At 49.5% G+C, this 26422-nt stretch overlaps 1 protein-coding gene across 1 annotated transcript in view; it reads right to left on the reverse strand.

Annotated features, from left to right (window-relative positions):
* CRTAC1 (cartilage acidic protein 1) overlaps window positions 1-25444 on the reverse strand; it is a 148072-nt gene extending 122628 nt beyond the window's left edge. The window contains exons 1-2 of the mRNA XM_064595129.1: window positions 24588-25444; window positions 7829-8028 (exon numbers count right to left, since the gene is read on the reverse strand). Of these exons, the coding sequence (XP_064451199.1) occupies window positions 7829-8028; window positions 24588-24611 (224 nt within the window). The 5' untranslated portion in view covers window positions 24612-25444. The remainder of the gene's footprint in view (window positions 1-7828; window positions 8029-24587) is intronic.
* Between the last annotated feature and the right edge of the window lie 978 nt (window positions 25445-26422).

Raw genomic sequence — 26422 nt, forward strand, 5'->3', positions numbered from 1 at the left:
AAGAAAATGACTCACCAAGTCAGTAGCACTGGGGAGAAGGGGAGGGAGGCAGGGGTCACAACCCCCCCCCCCCCCCCCCCCGCCGAAAAGAAGTGATGCTGGGAGTGAAAATGGCACAGAGAAGTGTGAGATGTGTTTGGGGGAGGGGGGAAGGGGGTGAGGAGTCGGGGAGGAAAGGGAAGGGAAAGGCCTGCTGCTGTAGGGGTGTAAGAGTGGGGAGGGTGGGCTTCACCTGCAGCCTGCCCTGTGCCTAGGACTTCAGGAGGCTGAGGTGGGACGTGGAAGGCCTTCTGCCCAGCCCACCACTTACAGAACTGGGGAGAAGACAGACTTCAAGGAAGGTGACTGGAGACAGGGCCTACATCCATCCACTTTCTGAATGGATGAAAAACTCAGACTACTAAAAGTAGCTTTGCCTTTTTCAGCAGAGGCAATTTTAGGGTCTTAATTATATTACTATTTTGGAATGGCTTTTTATAAATATCCTTCACTATGTGAAAATCAGTTTTTTGTTAAACTTCTTTTTTTTTAAAAAAAATTAATTTTAAAACAATAAAATCTAAGTAAGCCCAAAGCTGTCTCCAGCCTGGAGAGGACATTGCTCCCTAGTTAAACAGACCCGCATGCTACCTGTCCTTCCAAATGCCCCCTCCAAGGCCTTGGTGATTCTCACCTGGAAGTGTTCTCCACCCTGTCCGACTCTTGGAATGCTTGCATCTCTCCAGGGTACCGGTCACTCATGACCTCACCCAGTTTCAGTGTGCTGTCTCACCAAGGGCAATGCGGACTTTAAAAGCCCTGAATCCCTCTCCCCGCCTCCAACCATCTAAGACACGGGGTGTCAAACAGTGAATTAAGGTGGCTGGTCACCAAGGAACAAAGTGTGCTTTTAGATTCTTCCCCAAACCGCACATGGTCCTTGGAGGGGTATACTTACTTTATTCTTTTAAATAATATGCTTGTGGGTGGTATATTTATTTTAAGGCCATGAAATTGTTAAAATAATACTATTAAAATTCTCTGAGGTAATGGCCATCCCCGCTCCGAAAAATCACACCAAGCAACTGACGTACTAATTCCCTCTTGTTGCTGTAACAACTCACCACGAGCTTAGTGGCATAAGACAATACAAACTGATTATCTTACACTTCGGTCTGTCGGAATTCCATCATTGGTCTGTGCTGAAATCAAGGTGTTGGCATGACTGCATTCCCTTCTAGAAGCTCTAGGGGTAAATCTATTTCCCTACCTTTCTCCACCTTCTAGAGCCCACCCATATTCCTTGACCTGTGACCCCTCCCTCCATCCTCAAAGCCAGGAATGGTGAGTTTAAGTCTTTCTCACCTCACATCACTGTGACCTCCTCTTCCGCTTCCCTTTTTCTAGTTTTAAGGACCCTGTGATTACCTCAGGCCCACTCGGATAATCTGGGATCGTCTCACTATCTCAAGGTCCTTAACTTAATCCCATCTGCGCAGTCCCTTTTGCCAGATAAGACAGCATATTCACTGGCTGTGGGCATTAGGATACAACATCTTTGGAAGGCCATTATTCTGCCTACCACACCTTCTGTGGGGGGAGCGGGGTCGCTAGGGTACCTATCAAGGGGCTTCGGAACCTTGGGCTTTCAGGAGAGTCTGTGACCTGGTGCGCAGGGTAGAATGTTTGCCCACTGCTTCTGGGGAGAAGGAAGTTCAAATGCAGCAATGAGACGTCTCTGGAAGACCCACCATGCACCACTGAGTAACCTTTTTAGAAAAGTTTTTTTTTTTTTTTTTTAAGATTTTATTTATTTGAGAGAGAGAATGAGAGAGAGCACGAGAGGGAAGAGGGTCAGAGGGAGAAGCAGACCTCGCGCTGAGCAAGGGAGCCCGATGTGGGACTCGATTCCGGGACTCCAGGATCATGACCTGAGCTGAAGGCAGTCGCCCTACCAACTGAGCCACCCATGCACCCTAGAAAAGTTTTCAGAATGCGTTTACAAGCCCTGGTTCCTGCTCCGGCTCATGTCTTATTAGTATTGAAAATCAGGGGCAGTCCCTGCTTAACCACAGCAGAAGAGCTGGCACCCCACAATCAAGCTACCATGATACCGGCGACAATGAATCTCGGGGTGAAGGGTGAACCATTTAAGAAATATATTTTTGCAGACGAGGCTTTAGAAGAAGTCCTCTTAGCAGTTGGAATCAGACAGTATTGAAGTTCCTCAATCCGGTTTTTAACAGCGGCAGCTTCTTTTGTAGATGCAGAATAGGCTTTGTCCTTCTTGGAACTATTAGGTCTAAATTGATCAGGTTCAGGCCCCGGAGTCTATGCGGCTGTACACAAGGTAGAGGCTTGAATAGCTGTTGAATTCAATAATCCCCAAGCTTACCTTTTATTTCTAGGCTATGAATAAATAGAAAAAGATGGAAATTGGAAATAATTTGGTGCTATTTATTAAGATCCAGAATGTACATAGCATTCCCAACATCTCCACTGCTTGGTATCTATCCCAGAAAAATATTTGCATATGTGGATAAGGATGCGCAGTTCAGCATTGTTTGCAGTGGTCACAGATTAGCGACAGCTTAAATGTCACTTGAGGGGTGACAAAACAAATGTGGTACATCCACACTAAACAACTTTAAAAAATGAGCTAAATCTATCTATCTATCTATCTATCTATCTATCTATCTATCTATCTATCATCTATCTATATCTATATCTATATATGAACAATAAGTATACTATGCAGTGAAAAAAAGTGAGTTTTGGAATAATATGTATCAGTTTGATTCTTCCAAAAATTATATATTTGCAACCTAGGAACATATATGTAATACATATATGTAATATAGAAATTTCTAGAAGTATAAACAACAAACTGAAAACAATTGTTATCTTAGGAAAGGACTGGGATGTGCTTAAAGGAGGGGTGGGGGGTTGATAGAGATGGATTTTTACTTTCATCGATATTGTATGATTTTTTTGGTAATAAAACACATATGAGTGTTATTACATTGTAAGATCTATTTTAAATTAGAAGAGAAAGATAAATTGAACTGAATGAAATAATCTAACATTTTAAAGTTGTCAAAACTGATGATCAAATCTATTAAAATGTTTTACAAAGCAACAATTAGCACAGAAAGTTCAATTTTTCCTATTTTGTTAAAAGTGTGTATGTGTATATACAAATAGACTTAGATAGACTACATATATCTGCATATATTTACAGGGATACATCTATCTACCCATCTATTATCTATCTATACACACTATATATATCTATATATGCTGCATGTATCTATATATACTCATAATAAAATGCATAAATCCTGCTTTGGTTGAATTGTAGATAAATACCTCATTCTTTATCATTGTTCTTATTATTTATAATGGCAAACATATCTCCTATATGATTATGATTAATCTGATAATTGAATACAGTTTGCTTTTAAATAATTCAATTAACCTTAGTAAATTAAAAAAGTTTTCTGACATAGTTGCAAAATTAAGAACAAAATGAAACACTGCTTTATGATATGTAGCATCCCTTTAAATGAAACCCTTCCAAGTGTGAAGACTGCGTTAAGGTTTTATCAAATGAATGTTCTGTGTGGAAAAACTGATCTAAATCGTGATTTAAACTTTACAACCACTACAATCTTTCCCTTTGAGCAAAACTTCTGTTGGAAACTGAAAGGGTAGGGGGGGTTATCTCAGACCTCTGGGGATATCCCAGAAAACAAAAGCTACTCTAAAGGAATTGTGCAAGATCGACACCAACAGGAATCCCTTTCTAGACTATGTGAGACTGTAGATTGGGTGTTTAGCTCTGCTGAGAAAAGGGGAAGCTACTGAGCTTTTTATTTACCCAGGGAACCAGTCCTGAAGTTCCTCAATGGTCTGTGCGTGCGCGGATGTCTCTGGGGGTGATCAAATCCTCCCCTCACCCCGCAGGGAGGAGACTGTATGCACAGACCGCAATCATGCACCTGCCGGTCAACAGATAAGCCCTCCAGATGCGGAGGCACTCGCCCAGCTGTGGCCGAGGATCAGAGCCAGCCCATTCCCTCCCCCATCCCCGCAGAACAAAGGGCGGTCATTTTCTGCTCCTCCCACAGTCAGATGCACGCACACACGCCTTCCATCACAATTAACTCAAGAAACTGAAACACAACACAAACTTACCCGCAACATGCTCAAAATCAATGCCATCAATACCCAGAACGAGGATACCAAAAAAGCAAAACAAAACAAACCTATTCAAAGAGTAAATAGTCAAAGCAACAGTCAAGTGTCAAATCAGACACACTACAAGGTCAACACATCTAAGACAAATTCAAGTACAGGGAGCCTTATACACTGAAGAGCTGGCCATTATCCCAGGGGTCGCAAAGGTAAACGCCTTCAGGGACCAGCAAAGGTCTATAAGATAATACAGAGTGGGCCTGTCATGAGCTGGACCACAGGTGCTCCAGGTAAAGGTATTCACCTTCAATTTTTAGAAATTTCAACTCTTGCAGCATGATTCTTAAACAGAGTCTACAATCAAACAGAGAAGGAAACGGAGTTAAATATGGGTATAGAGTAGATGACATAGAATAAGAGTCGAAACCAGAAACGTGGCCAAGTCCACAGAGAATAAAATGCAGAGCAGTGGTCCTAGTTGTCATTGTTTGAAAGAATGGTGACCACTTGGTTTATATCTTCAAAGGCAATAGCAAAGCAAAAGTTAAAAGAAATGGCTTATTAAACTCTAATATGAAGGATTCAGATTTGTCAAATAGATTCTTGACATAAGTAATTGAGTTAGATTACAAAAAGATTGCACACATTCTCTTGGAAGGCTTTAAATAAATGGAGCTTCTAAGAGCTATAGGTGTGGCCTAATTGGAAGGCAAGGGGTGGACCAAATGACCTCCCAAGGTCCTGATTTAAATATGTCTATATAGTCAACCCTTGGTTATCCAGCCCAAAGAAGAAGACAGTGACAAATCAGCCTAAGCTGAAGATAATAGAAAGTTATATTTGCCTTTGGAACGTATTTTGGTACTTAAATTAGAACGTGTCTTTCTGACGCTCTGAGAATTCACAATGCTTCACAACAGCCACAAAGAAGGCCTGACCTGGAGCTGGGAGGCGGCCCAATTTCACCATCCTGTCCTCCATGCAAACCTTCTCCTTTGCTGGGAGTGGGCAGTATCATCTTGTAGAAGAACACTCGGCAGCCCAAACTTTCCCAGACAGGGCCTGCCTGGCTCAACCCTTCCCTGGGAGAAGAGAGAAGGGTCTTTCCCTGATCTCTGGCTGATTCAGGATGAGGATCCAGGATGGTCTGGGTTTTGTTTCTAGAGGAGGACTCCAACGTGCTGCAGGCCCCACAGTCAACAGCAAGCTAGACCAGGTTTACCTACTCTAAGATGACTACAAAGGATGGTCTAGCCTCCCTACCACCAAGGACACAGAAGCAGATTTCTTGAGTTCTTGGAAGAGACAGAGGGAGGGACTTCATGGGAAATGAAGATGAAATGAATGCCCAGCACTTGGAAAGAAATAAACTGCATGCTCAGGAGATGCACTGGTAACCGTGTGCGTCCAAAGATGGGTGCGATGGAGAGCTGCACCTGAAGCTCATGTCCAAGGTGAAGGGCCAGGATGCTCACTGCAGTAAGTTGTAGAGGGCCTGGGAGGAGGGAAGGATGGTTACCCTACCATCCTCTGTCCTCTGTCGGCTCCCAGGAGCTACTGGGGGAGGCTGGTACCATCTGACAGGAGGCGGGGCCAGCTAGAACATTTCAGACATGCATCAAAGTCCCGTAAGCAGAGACTCATGGCTCTGGGAGGCAGGATTTGATGAGGTGGGCTGCTCCCGATTCAGAGACACCAGATTGTCACAGCACCAAGCATGGACAAGCTGCTCAGGTCACCTCAGCAGGGTCATTACAACCACTTCTGATGTTCCTTTTTCTACCACACTCTGCTCTTTAGTTTTTCCTTCCTAAGACCCAGAACTGTGCTAATTTCAATGTGGGCAGTATCATCTTGTAGAAGAACACTCGGCAGGCCAAACTTTGCCAGATAGGGCCTGCCTGTTAAATTAAATTTAAATTTAATTTAAATGAAATAAAATTAAAAATTCAGTTCCTCAGTCATAGTAGCCACATTTCAAATGCTCAACAGCCACGTGTGGCACGTGGACACCATACCGGACAGCACCAACATAGAACATTTGCATCACTGCAGAAGGTTCTATTGGACGGGGTGCTCATCCAGACTTCTAGGAGGTCTAGAATTGGGTACCTCCTACTCTTCACAGGGTAGAAGAAATGAATAAATGGAAGAAGAAGGGTGCTTTATAAAGTATCTTTTCTTTTCTTCTTTTTTTTAAAGATTTTATTTATTTATTTGAGAGAGAGAGAATGAGAGACAGAGAGCATGAGAAGAAGGAAGGTCAGAGGGAGAAGCAGACTCCCTGCCGAGCAGGGAGCCCGATGCGGGACTCGATCCCGGGACTCCAGGATCATGACCTGAGCCGAAGGCAGTCGCTTAACCAACTGAGCCACCCAGGCGCCCTATAAAGTATCTTTTCTATGCATCATCACCGCTGATCCTCACCCTGTCCTGTGTGGTAGGTGGGGGTAGACTTCAATATGCCCATTTCAGAGGTGAGAAAATAGGCACCGCATAGCCGAGTAACTTGCACAAGGTTTGCAACTATTGGGTGGTATGGTTAGGATTAACACCAGGTCTTCCAATTCCAAGGTCAGTGCTCTCTGCTGTTACATGCAGCTGCTACATGACAGTGCTACCTGACAGTGACTGTTTTCCATGCTGCCATAAAAGCTCAGGCCTCCCAGAATGAGGAGGACAGGCCCTGGCGTGTTTATCGATCGACTGATTTTTGAAGTGATAACAAAACTTTGCACAACCGTAGTTCAGTAGCTCTAGGGTTAGGGAGCCCTGGGGTTCAAATCCTGACCCATCCACGTCCCGTTTAATTGATGAGGGCAAGTCACTTCCCGTCTAATTCCCTTTTCTTGTGTATGTACTTCACAGAGTTGTCAGGAGGATGAAGTAAGGCAGTGCCGGGGAAAGGCTCAGCACGGGGCTCCAGAAACAGTGCTTATCGATGGTTACTGGCAGACCTGACAATGCACTAGTACATGCAACACCCTCCTGAGGTTTTCAGGACAAGAAAGCATGACAATGACTCCTGTTTTTACAGATGATACATCTGAATCTCAGCGAGTAAGGGACTGACTCAAGGTCATGCAACTAGAAAGCTGTAGCTCTACGGCATGAACTCAAGCTACTTGGACTCCAAATCGTATGCTTTTCTTACTACACAATGTTGCTTCTCGGGCGGGCAGCAAGGCATGCTTTAGAGAACGTTTAGCTATCCTGAATTCCCGTCTTCCTCCCTTCTGTGAAAGGGATGATTACTGTCTTCCTAGTCTTACGGAAGATGCTGTGCAAAGGCAGCTTTGAGCAGCCCCTTCTCTCATAATTGTCACCTTTAAGCCCTTCCTTCATAGAGAGTCTACAGTCCCGCTGCTAAGGAAGTGTTACTTGTATAACTAAGGAGACTAAAAATCTGAAGAGCATGCCTCGAAGCAGAGTATTCAAATTCTCTCCCTGAAAAACTCTCCAGCCTCCATCTCTCACTGCTACAGCAAAAGACAAGGACATGGCATACTAGAGGCCCAGCTGAGCCCAGCTGAGACCTAGGAGTGGGAATACGTATTGTTGCAAACCATTGACTTTTGGTATTTGTTACTCAGCCTTATCACAGCAAAAGCTGACTGATATATGGGTCAGACTCAGGGTGGGAGACACTTACCCTGCCACAACGATCTCAAAATCCCCATCATGGTCCACATCGGTGACTGCCACACCATAGTTGAGCTGGGTGGGGTTGCTGTCATAGTCAGGGGGCAAGACGGAGCTGGTGACTGCAGTGAACATGGGTTCAGCACGCTGGGACCCCTCGGTGGGGGGCAGAAACTGCAGCAGCAGCAGGAACAGTAACATCCTGAACATCTGCAACCAAAATTTACAAATGTTACCGAAAGATCTCCTAAGCAAACAGCCCCAAGTAGGCCTTTCCCCCTTCTTCATGGAGGGCTTGGCCATTCTGAGGCCGCCACTTTCCCATAACACCTGCCCTGACCATCATGTTGAAACCTACAGCCTGCCTGCATCACACCTGATCACCCTTATCCTGCTCTGCTTCTTCTTCCTCTATAGCACCTATCACTGTGTAATCTATTTATTCATTATGCTTACTATTGATTGTCCGGCTCCCTCTGCTAGAATGTAAGCTCCACCAGGGCAAGGATCGTTGTGTTTTGCTTACTCATGCACACCAAGCCAAGGACAGGGTCTGGCGCATAACAGGCACTCATCACACAGTTGTTGAGTGAAGGAAAGAAGGAAGGAAGGAATGGGGGAGTATAAATACATTGGCATCTCCCATACTCTGTAAGAAAGATTGGGGGAATGAAGAAGATAACCACTCTCAAACAGTCCTGGGGTGGAGTGAGACCCCCATGGGTATCCCGGTCTAGAACAACAATAGAGGCAGCGAAGGATTATCCTTCAATGGGACATACCCCAGAGGTAGCTTGGAGGGAATCTGGCCAAGGTCCCTTCCTAGGGCAGCTGGCTATCATCTCCAGATCAGAAATCAGTCATTTAGGGAATGTATTCCAGCAGGATCTGGCGGCGGCACATCATTCACTTGGAGAAATTAAACCACTGTGTGTGTGTTTTATTATAAATTAATTATGTATAATGATTGTATAATTCATTATTATATCTCTAACATAACTCAGGGTGTTGCCCAGCAGCCTGGGGCCATGGGAGCTGGTGGCATGCACCCAGGAGACTGATGAGAATGGCCAAGGAGCTGGAAGGACCCCGCCCTGCCTCTGCGGGAGCTACAGATGGCACCACCCGGAGACTCTGCCTGCAGGCCCGGAGTCAGAGCTCACAGAGTGTTCTAAAGGCTCTGCTGAAACAAGTCTCATGAAGGCTGCGCAGAGCCAGTCCTGGAGGCAGAGTGGTGCCTTCCTGCCTTCAGAAGGCAGCAGACCCCTTCTTGATGGAACTTTTCCTGTTGGCATGCCAGTGTGTCTGGCAGCCGAGAGCAAGGCTGAGTGAGGCTGATGTCTTAATGAACAGAAGATGTGAAGACGGATTCTCCATATGGAGACAGACGCTCCTGCCAGCAAATGAGCATGCTTCCATTCAGGACCCAGAAACCCAAATGAAGCGCCCAGGCACTGCCTTCACAGTCAGACATGCTTCAGGAGCCTCCCTAATGCCTTGCTGGTGAGGCTGGGGAGAGACCCAGGGGCAGGACTCCCACTGTGGGCGGAAACTAACCTTGGTGAGCCTTCCTGGGAAGGGGGCTCTTGCAGCACGTTCATAAGGCACATGTTGGGTGTTGCACTATTAGAGTGAGGTCAAGCCTAAATTACTGAGATGTCTGAAAAAGACAGTATCTTCTCCCGGGCTGTCTAATCACGGAAGGCAAACGCATCACTATGAGAGTTAAGCAACTCGGCAGGAAGTTTGGTTAGATAAAGGAAACTTATAATTGGATTAATGAGCAGCTGGTGGTAAAATGAGAAGCTAAAGAGTATTTAATAACCAGTGTAGACATGATGAAATGTAGGGTGGATCTGAAGGTCACTGGTCTTTTCAAGGTATGACTTCTATTGTAAGGACAACAAATGAGTTTCAGCTTGAGAGCCAGATCCAGTTGATTGGCAGTGGATTGAAAGAGTACTGTGATCAGATTACAAGGTTTGCAATGGACAGAGAAAAGGAAAGTGGCATTGGGTATATCTTCTAGAAGCTAGTTAGTCCCTCCCAGGCACCATACCTACAATTTGGGTCACTGGCACCAGGGAGGGAGGTCCAGTTGGGGTAATACAGAAGGTGAAACAACCTTCTGTTTAGGTAATATCAGAATTCTGGAATAGGTTTCAGAAGCACATAACTACTGAAGAATACAGTATAATAACTATTTTTTCTTAGATTGCACACTTAATCAGGAAGCCTCAATGTTCTTTAGAAGAGATTCATAACTTATAAGTAAACATCTGGTAGAAATTTTCTAATGAAGGCCATGAGGGGCAAGAACCATGATCCAGCCTGTTGATTTTTACCTTTTCTGTGAAAAGGTGAACTTAAAAAAAAAAAAAAAGATTATTTATTTGTTTGTTTGAAAGAGAGAGAGAGAGTGAGCATGAGTTAGGGGGAGAGGGGCAGAGGGAGAGGGAGAAGCAGACTCCCTGCTGGGCAAGGAGCCCGATGTAGGGCTCTATCCCAGGACCCTGGGATCATGTCCTGAGCCAAAGGCAGATGCTTAACCGATTGAGCCACCCAGGTGCCCCGCAAAGCTGAACTTTTAATTAAAGGAGCCATATGAAAGAGGTAGCTACTCTGTGTTAACCATTTCCAGATAAATAACCTAAAGCAAGGTTAAAAAGAAGTATTAACCTATGGGCTGACCTCCATTTTGCTAGGTGACATTGAACAAGTCACAGCCTTGTTGGGTCCTAGCTTTCTTCTCCAAAATGAGAGTTTGGGATAGACTCTAAAGGTCCTTTCCTGCTCTAAAATTCTATGATGAATTAAAGGATTTTTTTTTTAGAAGCAGAACTTCAGTAGTTTTTCTCTCTGGTGCCTTCTATAAACTTCAGACCAACCTGTGTGATTTTCCTTTCTGAGCACATTAAACATATTTTGAACAAAACAGCTTTTCAGCAGGGTTCTGCAGTAGTTTCCCCACAGAGGCCAAGGCCCAGAGAGGAATCAGCCATCATTAGTGCGGAATCTGAAATCACCCCACGTGGGCAGACCAGTGGACAGCAGCCCCCACCCCCCGCCGTGGGGCAGGGGCAGAGGGGGGCAGGGAGAACATGCAATTTACATGTTATTCTTCAGCTATGTCAAGGGCACTCAGCGCACCCAGCCGGGTTGCTCCGAACCAGCTGTGAATTAGAGGGGAAGCTGTGAGCCTATCTCCATGGCAGATTGGAAAACAGTTCTGGTGAAGACACTCAGGAAAAGGCCTGGAAAAGATCCACGTTCTACTCTCAGGGCTCGTGTGAAAGAAATCATTGAAGGGCTTCTCTGTACCTTGACTACTCAGACTGGTTCCCAGACCAGCAGCCTCAACATCAGCTAGGAGTTTGTTAACAAGCAGGATCTTGGGCCCCACCCCAGACCTAATAAATAAGAATATGCATTTTAATAAGATTTCAGGTGATGCAAATGCACGTTAAAGTTTGAGAAACACTGCTCAGCTGGAGCTTTACACTGGAATAACTGGGGGAGTTTTTTAAAAAATACTGCTGTCTGACAATGATTTCTTGGACATGACACCAAAAGCACACAACAGAAAATATAGATAAGATGGATTACCTCAAAACTTAAAACTTTTGTACATCAAAGGACACTATTGACAGAGTGAGAAGGCAACCCACAGAATGGGAGAAAATATTTGCAAATCATATATCTGATAAGGGATTAATATCCAGAATGTATAAAGAGTTCCTACAACTCAACAACAAAAAACAACCCAATTAAAAATGGGCAAGGGACTTGAATAGACATTTCTCCAAAGAAGGTATATACAAATGGCCAATAAATATGTGAAAAGATGCTCAACATCAGTAATCATCAGGGAAATGCAAATCAGAACTATAATAAGATACCACTCATGCCCATTAGGATGGATATAGCAAAAAAACAAAAACAAAAACAAAAAAAAACAAACCCAGAAAATGACAGTCATTCAAGAAGATGTGGGGGACTAAGACCCTTGTGCACTGCTGGTAGGAATATAAAATGGCATAGCTACTTCGGAAAACCACTGTGCAGCAGTTCTTCAAAAAAAATCCCAAATACAACTACCATGTGATCTGGCAATCCCACTTCTGGGTTTACATTGGAAAGAAGTGAAAGAAGGGGCTCAAAAAGATACTTGTACACCCTCATTCATAGTAGCATTATTCACAAGAGCCAAAAGGTGGAAGCAACCCAAGAGTCCATCGACAGCTAAATGGTAAACAAGTGTGGTCTATCCGTAGAATGGAATATTATAACCTCTCAAAAGGAAGACCGTTGTGACACACGCTATGACATGGATGAACCATGAAGACATTGTGCTGAGTGAAATAAGCCAGTCACAAAAGGACATATACTCTATCATTCCACTTAGATGTGGTACCCAGAATAGTCACATTCACAGACACAGAAAATAGAATGGTGGTTGTCAGGGTCTGGTGGGGGGAGGAAGAACGGGGAGTTAGTGTTTAATGGAGACAGAGTTTCAGTGTGGGAAGATGACAAAGTCTGGAGATAGATGGTAGTGATGGTTGCACACCAATGTGAATGTGAGCAATGTCACTGAACTCTACACTTAAAAATGGCTAATGTGGTACATTTAGAGACCAGATGTCTGGTCTCACACCAAGATATTCTCACTTAACTGGCACAGGGTGCAGCAGGGGCACATCAGAGTTCTAAAAGCTCCCCCATGTGATTATAATATGTTGTATACCAGTGCTTCTCAAACTTTAATGTGTATGTGAATCACCCGGCGGTCTTGTTCAATTGCAGATTCTGATTCACTAGATCTGTAGTAGGGTTCAACATTCCCCATTTCTAACAAGTTCCCAGGTGATGCCAATGATCCTGGTCTACAAGTTAAACATTGAGTAACAAGGTTCTGTACTATAGCTCCCAGTCAAGAAACCAGGGTATATACTACAGTGAAGGTATGAGATTAGTTCAGGAACCTGCTCCTCTGTCTCTAGATCTAAGATTGATTGAAATCAATCGAGGGTTATGCAATCCTCAGAGCTGCAGGCTCAGTTTATCCCTATACACTCAAAGTCCTAGCTGTCTTCAGCTCGGAGTTAAATTACCATACTTAATATGAAGTGACAAAGAAGGATTCTGATTCCAGTTTTTACAAAAAAGTGAGAAGGGGGTAAGGGTTGGAACTGGAGGGGGGTCAGGTCTAGGAGAAAGGGGATGGCTATCACCAAATGGTACAACCTAGAGAAAACAGGGTATGGGGAGGAATTTGCAGGCTAAGACAAAGGTGCATGCCAATGTGTCCTTAAAAACCATGATAGTGCCTGGTACTAGTTGGTGCTCAATTAATATTCGTTAAATGTACAAAGGAATATGTCCAAATGATAATGTGAATCAGCAGAAATTGTTTGCAACTTGTCATACAGTTATTTAAAACCTGTTCTTTCCCTAAAGCAAGGCTTCTCAAACTGTAAGATGCTTACAAATCACCTGAAGATCTTGGTAAAATGCACATTCTGATTTGGTAGGTCTGGGGTGGGGCCTCAGTTTCTGCACTCTAACAAAATGTCACATGATGTCTCTGCTGCTGGTTTGCAAACTTCACTTCTAGTAGCAAGGCTCTAGACCAAAGGTTCTATAAACCTTAGCTGGCCTATAGACTCACCTGGGAGTTTTTAGAAATATGACGTGGCCCAGGTCCTTCACCCAGTTTCGGACTGAATTGGTCTGGGGTGGGGCTTGGGTGCTGTATATTTTTAGAAGCTCCCCAGATGATGTTGATGGACAGCCTGGCTTGAGAACCACTGCCCTAGACTCATGGTCCTCAGAGACCTGGGAGTGTAAGTTACAATCTGCTTTAAAGTGAAAAATGTTTCTGCTCCTAAAATTCCTCACCAGCTTGTTGAAGTATATGAAGAAAAACTACTTAGCTAGAGAATGTCACAGGAAGAGGTGAGATAGGGAGTTTGGGGAAGAAAGCAGAGCAGGCTGGAACCGCATGAAGCGGAAGGGCCGCCGGCACCTGGAGTGACCTCACATTTTACATGGCTGACCTGAGAAACCTCCTGTCACACCACTGTGAACATCTGAATCTTTTGGGAGAGCGTGGAGAAGTTAAACATGGAATCAAAAAGTAGGTTGAACTGAAACTTTTTCTTGAATGCTTGGGTGTGAAGCGCCTACTATGTATTTGAGCACTTTGAGCGGCTCGGAGTAGGAGGTTAAGCACGTAGGTGCAAACGGAGGACACCCAGGGCCGAGCAGCCTACAGGAGGCGAGGCTAACCACCAAAGGCAGAGCTTGGGCCGAGGGGCGCAGGGCCAGAATACCCGGTGCCTCAGTAAGGAATGTGGGCTGCTCCTACAGGGGAGGTGTCGGGAGGGGGCAAAGAGGGGTCTGGCTTAACAAGGGTAAGGGATGGTAGGACTGGAGTCAGGGACCTGGATTTGGATTTCACCCCCCCCCCCACCACCCCCGCATCAACTAGGTAGTGACCTTGGGCATGTTCCTCCATCGTTCAGCTCTTCAGTGTCGTCATCTGTAACATGGTGTCTGACATGCTCACTGTCTGCTTCCCACGTTACAGATGACAACGCACCAAGGTTTCAAGGGTTAAGCGAGCTAGTGGACACCTGTTGGGGGCCAGGCCGGGCAGTGCTCACTGCTTGTTTCCCTTCTTCCACACGGATAGTGTTAGGTCAGATAGTCTTTAGACATTGGCTGTGGGTTGGGTCACATGTAGCCAAACTCAGTTTTCTGTGGCCTTGGGACTTTCCTGAATTGGGTCTGAAAGCTGGTAACCAAGCAACCCAGATCTCAGAGTGGGGTCAGGCAGCTGTGGGGAGAGGCTTCCAGGGCAATTTCCAGGGCAAGCAGTTCTTCCGCAATTATCGAAAGAGACAAGGACACCACCCCGAGCTCTCACAAAAGCAAGAGCCCTGAATGCTTCAGATGTTGAGAATGAGCACGGAGCACAGACCCTTTTCAGACACTGTAGGGGGGCAGAGTCTCACTCTACAAAAGAGCCCCGAATGCTTCAGAAGTTAGAAATGAGCAGGGAGCACAGACCCTTTCCAGACACTGTAGGGGGGCAGAGGCTCCAGGGAGAAAGGCAGCTGTGGGAGCACTCCGCCCTGCAGAGGCCGAGCCCCACACAGGAGTGCCTGGAACTAAGGCATCTTTGGAGAAGAGCTACCAGAAGTTGTCTTGGTTCATTCACCCACAGCAACACGCCCCGTGGACCCTCGACAATCCTGGGATTCTGCTCAGCAGCGCTGGGGTCACAGGGAGAAAGTTAGTCAACATTTGCAGTACAGGATGAGGGGTGCTGTGGAGGAGGGAGCACAAAATGATAGCTAAAGAAGCTGGGGGGCAGGGCAGGGAGCTGGGAATGCTTCCAAAGAGGTAGGGGGGTGTCGCTGCAAGTTAAGTTGAAGGATGCTAAGAAGGCAGCTGGACAGGAGAGGCAGGAGGGAAGGGAGAGCATCCAGAGAGCAGACCCAAAGGTGTGGAGCACCCGGCTATCTCCCCAACCCGCCCTTCTAGCACTGCCTATGTAAGGCCCCGATCCCTGGGTCAGGAGTGGGGAGGAAGCATTTTTTTCCCACTCCTGAGGTTTCCATCCAGAGGACCTTCCACTTGACTAGAGCAGTGGTTCTCAAATGAGGGCAATTTTGCTCCCCCACCAGACCCCCGGGATACCTGTCAATGTCCGGAGACAGTTTTGGTTGTCACAACCAGGGAAGGGGGTGCTGCTGGCTTCTAGAGGGTAGAGACCAGGGATGCTGCCAAACTTCCTACAGCGTACAGGACAGCCAGCAAAACGAAGAAGTATCCAGCCCAAAGCATCAAGAGTGTGAGCTTAAGAACCTCCAGTGCCAGCGCCACATTCCTGGGCTCCCTCCTTCCCCCGAGTCCTCCTCCTGAGGGCTGCAGGGGCACCTCTCAGATTGCTCCATGTGCAAGAACTGCGCAGGAGGGCCCTTTCTGGACCTGCCTCGTTGCAGAGGCCACTCTCCGCCATGTGTTGAGGCTGGCCAGGCAGGCTCAGCCCTACCCCCACCCACAGGGAGGGCTGCAGTGGGAGGTGTCTACAGACCCCACTCTGAGGGAGGGCTGCAGTGGGAGGTGCCCCACAGACCCCCCTCTGAAGCCGGGCCTTCCAAATAGCTGTTTCTGTAATGATGGGGTCTGAGGCTTGCCTCTTTCCTCCCTTCTTCCTCCCCCTTTCTCTCTCTCAGTTGGTCCTGAATCTGAGTAGGGAAGGGGGATGCTATTCAGTGGGCCCCTTTAAATCCCAACACTGTCACTCAGGTTGGAAATCTGGTGTCACAATTGGTTCTTGCTTCTTCCTCCTTCTCCACCATGTCCATTCTCCTCCATGAATATTTCTCAGAAGTGCCCAGTCTTTCCGTCCCCACTGCTAGAGATCTGCCCCTCTACCTTTCCCCTAAACAGTGGCAATACTTGCTAACTATCCCCTTCCTCTCACCTCACCCGCTCCCACATGCCTGTTGGGGCTCCGTTTCTAATCTCAGAACTGATCACATCTCTCTTCAGCTTAATTCACGGGACTCTGTACACCAGGCAAACAGGTTTTCACTGCAAATTCATGTAACAAGTCCTATATGAGGAATGGGTAGTAATAGTGAGACTTACCTACTCCTGACTGGGTGCCAGGCACTATTCTCACCCTTCACACAGATGATCTCCTTCAGTGCTCATAATAACCTTGTGAGTTAGGTTTTACTATGGACCCCATTTCATAGATGAGGAGACTGAGGCATAGAGAGGTTAAGTAACCTGCTAAAGGTCACAAAGCTAGTACGTGGTGGAGCCAGATTCTGTGTCTAAGCCCACTGGTCTAGAATTGGCATTCTTAGATGCTCCACTATACTGAACTTGTCTTAAAGCAGGTGAGACAGAAACCCCTCCACCTGGGGGAGCTGGGGGAGGTCCAAGAGAGGGGCAGCGGTGAGCTGACAAAGCGGACAAGGTAGAGGAAGTGTCCCGGGCTGAGGGGTCAACATGACACATGGACGAGCAGGCTTGTGTTGTGCAATGAGGCTCTGCGTGGCTGGAGCACAGGATGGGGCAGGACGACCTGTGGGAAGGAGGGTGGAAAAGAGCGGCGGCCTGGTCAGCCACAGCAACCAGAGGGTTAGGGAACCACCGGGCTGGAGGGGTGTGTTAGAAAGACCCCTGTAGCAGCGGGGTGTAGAGAAGCCATGGGCAGGTGCGGCTGGAAGCTGGGACTCCAGCTGGGAAGCAAATACTGGGTCCGAGCGGGAGAGAAAGCTGGAGGTCAGCAGGTGCCCTTCCCTCGGCCATTTGTTCACTGCATATCCCCAAGCACCCACACCGTAGCAGGCCCTGTGCCCAACTCTGGGAGAACAGCTGGGAACAAACAAAGGCCTTGCCCCCATGGAGTATAGGTTCCGAGGCCAAGGTAAGGAGCCTGGAGGCACACCACGGGAAAGGGTCTGAAGTGGGCAACAGGCATGAGCTCCCCAACAGGCATGTGGGAGCTCAGCCATGCACTGTAGGAAGCGCGTTTTAGATTTGGGGCAGCGGTGTGCAGGACAGACCGTTGGCGCGCCTGAAAAGCAAGTGAGAGCCTCACGGAAGGGATGTGGGCATCCTGGGGCAGTGGAGTGGCGTGGCATGGCTGACCTCCAAAGTGCTTTTCCAGGCCTAAGAGTCTAGGGGTCAGGGTTTGTTGTGTTTTTTTCCCCTAAATCACTTAAAATGCATTAGCGTAACTTGCTATTTAGAAGCATGGCCCTGGGACTCTTTCTGTGAAGCAGTGATTCACTTCCTAGTCTGTCTTCAGTGTAAATCCAAATTATCATCTATTCTCTCAGCTTAAAGCGAGGCAAATCTGCGCTGAGCTTCCTTGCAGCAGCCTGGGGGGAAGGAGGGGGGGCAAGGGCAGTGAGCACCCAGAGGGGCGTAAAGAGAAAGAGAACCTGGGCCTTGCCTAGGGCTCAGAGCTGGCCACCATCTCAGAGGGTGGGCCCTACCTGGGCTCCTCAACCCCGGCTGGAGCAATGGGACCTTGAGGTTTCTAGAGCCCTCTGGGAAGAAGGAAAACTTCTGCCACTGTTTCCTTCTGGGAAGAAGGAAAACTGGCCTCACTGATCCAGGCCGTTTGGAGATCCATTTTCATACCAAGAGCCACCTCTGCCCCAGAATGGCCACCTGCATTCGCTTATTTATCCGCCCCCTAAGTACCCACTGAGCTCTTCCATGCGCCAAGCACCATGCTAGGTGCTGACTTTACAGCTGAGAATGAAAGACACAGTGCCTCCCCTGACACGGCTTACAAGGCGGTGTTTCTCCTTCTCAGGGACCCTTGTGTCCCCACTTGCCAAAGCCTCCTTGGATATACATAGCTTCTCTGATGAGAGGAGCATGGTTATGATCTCCAAGGAAGAGTGTGTTCTTAGAGACCAGGATGAAAGGGAATGTGACATCACTTAGACAATGTGTCTGCAGGAGAAGGAAAGGGCCTGTCTGCTTAGCTCCTCTATTACAGGGACAGACCGAGGTATAACCTTGATCCCCTAAGGAGAGACTCAAGTGACTTCCTACCTCCAATCCTGAGCACATGGATGGCAAGACCAGAGATGGGCCTTCAGTGAAAAACACCAATGGAGTTTTTCTGTTGCCCGCTGGGATCAGGCTCCTGGGCCCGTTCCCTATCCAGACAGCTGAGTCAGGATTTGTCTGACATGATGGGTCCTTAAAGACAGACCTCAAAATAGGGTACAGCGGGGATGCCGAGGGAGAGCCTCCTGTTGGGGGCTGCTCTCCAGGCAGGTGGAAACTGCCGTTTGGGAGGAAGTCCCCGCAGTCCCTCCCCCGGTCAACGGGACAGCCTGAGCTCAGCTGTGATTCCCATGACCTTGTCACTCTACTTGTTGGGTGCAAACAAAGATAACAGTAACTAGAAACAACGGGAAGGGTCATTTTATACACTCTCTGCACTTGCAATTCTTCTGTGGCTAATTAAAGTAGTATGTCAAAACGTCCCTTGGAAGAGATCTTTAAGAATATGTCTGTTAAGTAAACAAGGTTTTACTAATTAATGACACGCCTTCCCATCCCTCCGTGAAGTTCCTTGCAGAACTTCCGTGTGCCAAGAGGGCTGAGCAGGAAAGAGTGAAGTTGCCCCCTCCCCTTCCCGGAGGGAGTGGGGACAAATCCAATCGCTTGTCATTTGCGGAGCTATCAGTTATCCAGTTTCTCCTCCGATGTTGATCAGATCTCCTGGGCTGGAACCAACTTACAGGGCCAGCGTACTGGAATTTTTCCAAGAAGAAAACACTTTTTTTCTTACGAAGTCAACATGATTTCTTTCAAGGAAAATTTTTATCTTTTCTTTTTTTTTTTTTAAGTGGCTAGGGTTTTTGAAGGGCAAGTCTTTGGACTTTTCTCTAAAGGTAATGATTATGATATACTTATTTGCTAAGACCACCCACCCCCACCCCACCACCACACACACACACACACACACATACACAGAGGTATGGGGGTGGGGGCATGATGCGCCCAATATTACACAATGAGTCAGTGGCACAGCCAGAAATAGAACTTTCCAAACTCCCGAATTCTTAATAATAGCAATATTAGTAATAGTCTCTTTATAATTTTCCAAATGTTTTCACAGCTCACATTTTATCTTCACAACTTCTTTGAGAGAGTTTGGGTAAATCAGTCTCAGCAAATAGGACATCTGAGTTCCAGACCAGCTTGGCCGCGCTGGCTTGCTGTAGGACCCTCACTAGTCTTTTCATCTCTGTGGATCCTAGTGGCCTGAGCTGTGAAATGGGGGAGCCGGATGAGGACACTTCTGAAATCCCTCCCACCTCCGGCATGCTACAGTTCTGTGTGGCGATGCTCCAGCCCAGGTTTCTCCGCCCTGGCACTATGGACATATTAGGCCAGACAATTTTTCACTGGGGGGCTGTCCTAACCCTGGCCTCAACCCACTAGATCTAGTAGCATTCCCTAGCCCAATGGTGACAACCAAAGATGTCTCCAGACACTGCCAAACGACTGGGGGGCGGGGGGCCAACACAGGCCCTCTAGTCACTGCCAAAGGATTTCAATAAGGTCAAGATCATGAGTGGTTCAGCGGCAAAATGTCTTCCTGTCCCCAGACCCTTCACCCCTCTCTGTCTACTTTTCCAATGCAGCCTCCAAGTCCTTTGCTGCTTCTCATTTCTTAAATGCTCTAAGTGGTCCAGGGTGTGTTGGGTGTGATAAGGAACCAGTTGATTTCATACTTTTTCCTAAGCAGAGTTCACAGGTTTATGTCCCCTAAGCAACAGCCAGGCTCCCCAGAAATCCCTCACAGAGCCCCAGCTGGCCTGGAAGCCTGTATCTGCAGCCTGCAGGAGGCTCGGTGAGCACGGATTTGTCAGCACTCTTAAATCACTGGGCTCCGAGGAAGGCTTCTCCCAGCACAAAGATCCTTCCTTAGGAATCAATAGCTCAGGGCCTTCATCACATTCAGAATTATCCTGGGATCTGTAAAATTTCTTTTCCCCAAGTATGGCAGAACCCCCAAATGAAAACCCCAAGGTGGGGGAGGGGAGAAGGCAAGGAGGGAGCCCTGCCAGGAAGGCCTTGTCCATCAGCCCAGATGTTGCTGTGAGCAGAGGCTGATGTACAACCCTGGACACTCAGCCTCGCTTGCTTGGAAAAGGAAGACTCAGTGTGGTTCCCAGTGATCCTGCAATAATATCTCTTTCCAGCTGAATACCTCCTTACATCTTGCCAAGGGCAGAGGCATTTTAAGAATATCTTCCTTGATCTTCACTATTCTACCCTTATCACAGGGTTGCCAGCTTCACCATTTTACAAAGGAGGAAACTGAGGCATGCAGTGGTTAAGCAGTTTGTCCAAGGTCTCTGAGCCAGTAAGTGGGGGAGCCAGATTCTAAGCCTGTATCCTTTCTACTACACTGGGCTGCCTTCCCAATGAGAGTAGGGTAAGTAAGTGTCAGCCATCTAGTGGGGCTCATGGAAAGGGTGACTTCTTATTTTTCAGGGTCTAATGCCACTTCTTAAACTCTATGTCCTTTCCCTAGTCAACCAAAAATCCAGAGATCTGGTGCTCTAGCCATATTTCAGGTATTATATTCTTCTCCATATCCAGACTAGACCAAGCCTTGGGAATGCAGGCACGTTTCTTCAGCTAGAGCCAGGAGCTGGCGCAGATCTCAAGCACAGCCTCTCAGAACCCCACTTCCTAAAGGAGGGTTGCTCTCTGGTGGTCCACATAATCTTACTACCTCCCTCCTCCCCCTGAAGACTAAGACCCAACTTGCCTGTGAGCCTGAAGGAGAAGAGGAAACTCAAGCATCTTTCCTGGCAACAAGCATCCCTTGGGTGAGCTTTAGGGACAGAAGAGGATCTGGCTCTCAGAATCCTGGCTTTGGCAGCACTGATTCCTCCTGAGGGTCACCACTGAGTCTGCTGAGGCTCCGAGGGGACCCCAGAGGAGCTCTATACCGTGTGCAAAGGAACAGGGTGGGGGGGAGAAACGGAGGGGCGGCCCACAGGCCACTCAGCAAGGCTTCTTCCCTGGGCCCAGCTCAGATGTCGACAGACTCACAGAACAAAAAAAGGGCAGTGGAAACTGTAGTATCTTCCAGGTCACCCAAGAAGCCCTAACACGAGGATTTTGCAAAAATATAACCACCTAGTACTCTGCCCTTGAGCTGGGAGCAGCAAAGATGGGGAAATGGGCAAATAATGGTTGGGAACTCTCCACTTCACCCAGGATCTGAGTACTAGAGGTGCCACGGGCAGTGGTGTGATGCAGGACCGGGAGAGCGTCCGGCAGCATGCCCTAATGAGAGAAAGGAAGAGCTCTGGCCTGGCTTCCAAGACCACAGTGAGGGACTGGGCACTTCTGATTCCTCCATGCATGGACTGAGCACTGGAGTTGCTTTGTTTCTGCCTAAAAGACTGCTTGGAATAACGAGATAAGATAGTAGATGGAAGGGAAAAACAATTCGGAATTTCTATTACCTGTATATGTATATTACAAGAACTTTACCTGCTCCTCGCTCTGAATAATTGATTTAAAGGAAATTTCCCCCAATTTACTAAATTTATTAATTTACCAATGTCAACAATTATGAGTACCTAGTGTGCTGAGAATACACGTCCATCTCCACAGTAAAGAAGAAGAAGATCACAGGATTGGAAAGAGCTCTGCGTAGAGAACTGGGAATCCTGAGACCTAGTCCAATGTCTTCCACCAAATAGCCATGTGACCTTGGGCCAGACACTTGCCCTGACTGGGCTTCAGCTTTCTCATCTGTAAATTAAGTATGCATGTGAGTGTTGGGGATGGGATGAGGTTGGACTAGATGCTCTTCAAGGATCCTCCCTTCTAGCCCTAATGTTCTTGGACTCCATGAGCTCCTAACGAATTCAAAGGACCCGCCAGAACCAAGCACAGAGGAATGATCTCAGAGAGCAGGTGGGACTGAACACCAGCTCTTTCCCTGGAATGTTGTGCGTGCACCTGCCCCATTGCACCTGAGATCACAGGACCACCTGATGTCCAGGAAGCCTGTGGTAGCAGGGCTCCCATCATGAAGGTGAGGGCTGGGGGGCTGTGGCCTGGGCTTGCCCAAAGTGTTTGGTTACCATGGTCAGTGAAGGGCAAGAAGTGGGAAAGTCAGTGGTCTTGAGCTGGGTGCCTTTGGCGCCCCCTACTGGACACCAAGGAGCCTGCTCCACCTTTAACCTTCCATCACCTCTGCAGGCAGCAAGAAAGACTGACAACAGGAGACTGTCATAAGCACTTTCATAGCACTGCGTTTGTGGTCCGTGGTCCTCTCTCCACAATGGTCTGACTCCCTAGAATGACACAGGCGTTTGGTCCACACATTCACAGGGGCACTCCTGTGCAGCGATAGAACGTCTTAAGCAAACATCAAGGTGCCAAGTAATAAACATCAGGGTTCAGAACGCCAGGTGCAACCCAGATGGAGAGAAGGGAAGAAAGAGCAACGAGCAGGTATCTCGCTGCACAAATCCCCAGTGGAGAGAAGGTGTTGGGAAATGCAGCAGAAAAATGGTGACTGCAGACAGAGGATGGAGCTGGGTTTGGGGGTATGGATTGATAACCCCCATAGAAGATCTCCAGGCTGAAGCGGCTACCCTAGGAGTTCAAAACACCCACGGTGTTCAGGAATGGGGTACAGGTGAAGGATACACCCCAACTGAGCAGCATGCCTTTGACCTTCTCCAGAGTCCATTAGTGCCAACTGGAAGTCAGAATATTCTAGTTGTGGTCCACCGTGCCAGCATCAAGACCCTAAACTCCCTGCATTGCTTCTTAAACTGACTTTAGGACCTGCTGCCAGAATGATGTTCTTAAGTCAGAGGGAGAGAAAATGCTTCCTCAAGAGCTATACTGGAAGAACCGCCATGTTCCCACTTTTCCATCCTCCATCTCCCTTTCCTCATGGCCCAGAGTGAGGTACAGCATGACTCTGAATTTGCTCTGATTCAGTCTTGGGTATCTCCAGCCCCAATTCATCAGGGTAAAAAAAAAAAAAAAAAAAAAAAAATCTCCCATCAGTAGCGATTCTCTTTCCCAGTGAGTTCTCCCCTGATTCCCGACAGCACTACAGAGCTGTCCCCTATTCTTGGAACCCTTTTCCCTTCTTTTCCACCTGGCTTCACTTGAGAAGTCCTGCACCCATCCCAGAAGACATCTCAAGTGTGACTCAAGAATGTGTCCTGCCTGGAGAGCTGAAGCACCTCCTGGGACGCACAGAAGCCACACTAGGTGCACACCCCACCACCACCGCCAGCAATATTCATTAGTCATTCCCGGAGGAAGGGGAGCGCCCCCCTCCCAACTCCAGGAGCATTCCGCGACCACTCTGGGAGGCTCCCATCCAGGCTGGGATGACTTTGGATTCTTGAGTTGGTTTCTGCAGAAACGGGACTAACCAGGGCTCCCAACTACTGTACTGCGAAGAGGCGCGCTGCATTGTTGGGCATGCCCCCAAGCCTGGCCTGCTGCCCCATCAAAGCCTCCACGTGCCCCAAAGCGCGGAGGAGGACCCCCGGCTTCCCCGGAATGCCTGAAGCTGGTTTGCCCGAGACAGGCTGCGAGCGAGGAGACCACACCTCGGTCCAGCAAAGGCAGCTGGCGGCTACGCCGCTCGCGGAGCTAGCTCCCGGAGCTCTCTGCCACCCAGCGCTGTGCCTAGGAGCTCGGCTTCCCCGGGGAAGAAGCGCCAGCTCCCCGGGGCTCTTCCCCATCCTGGCAGCATAGTCACCCGAGGCCAGTAGCTTCTCCGGCCCGAGGCTGAGCCCCGCTGGGTGACTCCCAAATACCCCCCGGCACATCCCTCCTCACCTGCTCCGCCCCCCTCGCAACCCCAGTGCCCCCTCCCCAAACGGCTGACCTCCAGCGCGCCCCTAGCACCTTCCCCGCCAGCCGGGCGGGCTGTGGTCCGCACACCCCCCGCTCCCACCTCTCCACCTCCAGCCCCGCGCCCTCCTCGCCCCCAGCCCGCGGGGAAGGCTCGGCGCGCCGGTCGGGTCCTGCGCCTCTCGGCAAGTTGGAAGCACAGCCGCCGCCGCCGCCTTCGGTGGCGGTGTCCGTCTTCCCGGTTCCCCGGCGGCGTCCCCGCCACCCCTGCGGGCGGGTCGGGAGGGGCGTGCAGGGCGGGAGAAACTTTCTCCGCCTGAGGGAGTGGGGGCACCGGAGCAGGTACTCACGCCGAGGTCGGCGCTCGGAGCCATCTTCGGGCGCTCTCAGCCCCACCGCCTGGGGGCGTCGGAGCGCGGGCGCTCGCTGCAGCCGCCGCCGCCGCCGCCTTCCAGCTCCCAGCCCCGCTACCGGGCTGGCCTCGAGCCTCCCGCCCCGCCACCGCTCGCTCGCTTTATACAACTCCACTCGAGCGCGCCCGGGCTTATGTAAAGGCTGGCGGAGACCCGCAGCCAATGGCGCGGCAGCTGGAGCGGGGGGGGGGGGGGGTGCCCGGGCGGGGGGCGCCCGCGCGGCCAATCGCGGCGCGGGGAGCGCGGGGAGCGCGGGCAGCCGGTGGGGGAGGGGACGCCTCCCAGCGCTGATTTAGGAGCGGGGATTGCGGTGGCAGCAGCCGGCAGCCCGGCCGGCCCCGCGCGGCGCGGCGGGCGCTGGGGTGGGCGGCGGCGCAGGCGGCGGCGAGGGCGGACGCCCCCCTCACCCCGCCGCTGCGTCGCGTAACCTTCAGGAGGCAGCGGGGCCTGGCGAGAAGAGGCGAGGCGAGGGCGCCTGGCCGGGCGCTAGGGGCCCCGGGCCGGCGGGAAGCGGGAGTCCCTCGGGAGGAAGCGCCGGGCTGGAAGGCCAGGGGGAGGGGAGGAGGCGAGCCCAGGGCCGAGGGTGGCGGCGCGAGCGGCGGCGCTGCCTTGCCTTTCCCCCCGCAGATAACGATCTGGCGTCGCCGGGCCGGGCCGGAGCGGCCGCGCGAGGCGCGCTGATGGCGAGATTTCGCGCTGCGGAGCGAGCGCCGAGCCGATCTTTATCCGGCCTGGAAACGTGTCCGAGCGCCTCCCGCGGACCGCTCAGGATGGAGAGCTGAGCTTCGCGACGGCCCCAGAGGGCGGGGAGCGGGCGAGCACAGCTCCGAGAGCAGGCGCGGCGGAGGAGGCGCTGGCGGGCCGCGTCCTCTCCTCCCCACCCCCACCCCGCCCGCCGCCGGCTGTGCGCCCACCCCACCCCGCCGTGCCTCCGCCCCAGTAGCGCTGGGGCTGAGCTTAATCTGGGGTCTCCCAGTAGGCCCACCGGCCCTGGTCTTTCCAGCCTCCCTCACCGCTCTGCTCACAGGTCCTGCTAACTCCCTCCTCGACCCCCAGCCCGCTGCAGTGGCCAGGATGGTCTCAGCCTCCCTGGATCAGGGGCCACGCGGGCCAAACTTGGGAAGAATGAGCTAGGTCAGCAGTACCCAAAATACCCGTGTACTGGGCAGGAAACGGGCCTAGATCGATAACACTCTGAAGACAAGTCCTTTGTTTTGCACCTAGAATAGAGCCTGGCACAGAGTAGGCTCTCGGTGAGGATTTACTAAATGAATTGTGAGCTTCCTTGAGTAAGTCTTCCGGTTTCGTAAAGCTGGGGCACGCACGGGGCTCTGGAAGAGAGAGACCTGGGGATACGCCGTCGGAGAGGGAGGGAGCTAGGACTGTTTTCCCATCTATTGATGCCTTTGTGACCGTCCCTCTGGCTTCTGGGCACTTAACTCTTAAAATGATTCCAGTGGTGTTTTGTTTTTTTATGGAGGCCCCCTGCCAACTAGCCCCTAGCCCTAGTTATCCCCAGATTTTGAGCAGAACTTCCAAGTCTACTTTGGCCCTGTTTTCAGGTCTGTGTGATCGTCCCCTGGAAAGAAATAGCTAAGCATAGGCAATCTTTCTAGCTTTTGGACCGTGGAAGTAGCTCAGGTTCTTAGTCCTTTGAGGGTTGTGGACCCTTTTGAGAATCTGGCGAAAACTGTGGAATCCTTCCTCTAGAAAAATATACAAACACATATGGGCAAGCACATCTCCGAGTATCACCTCACGATCATTAGGGA

This window comes from Mirounga angustirostris, unplaced genomic scaffold, assembly GCF_029215605.1.
Source record: "Mirounga angustirostris isolate CCGP_5_RB_7025 unplaced genomic scaffold, mMirAng1.0.hap1 SCAF_6, whole genome shotgun sequence".
Lineage (NCBI taxonomy): Eukaryota > Metazoa > Chordata > Mammalia > Carnivora > Phocidae > Mirounga > Mirounga angustirostris.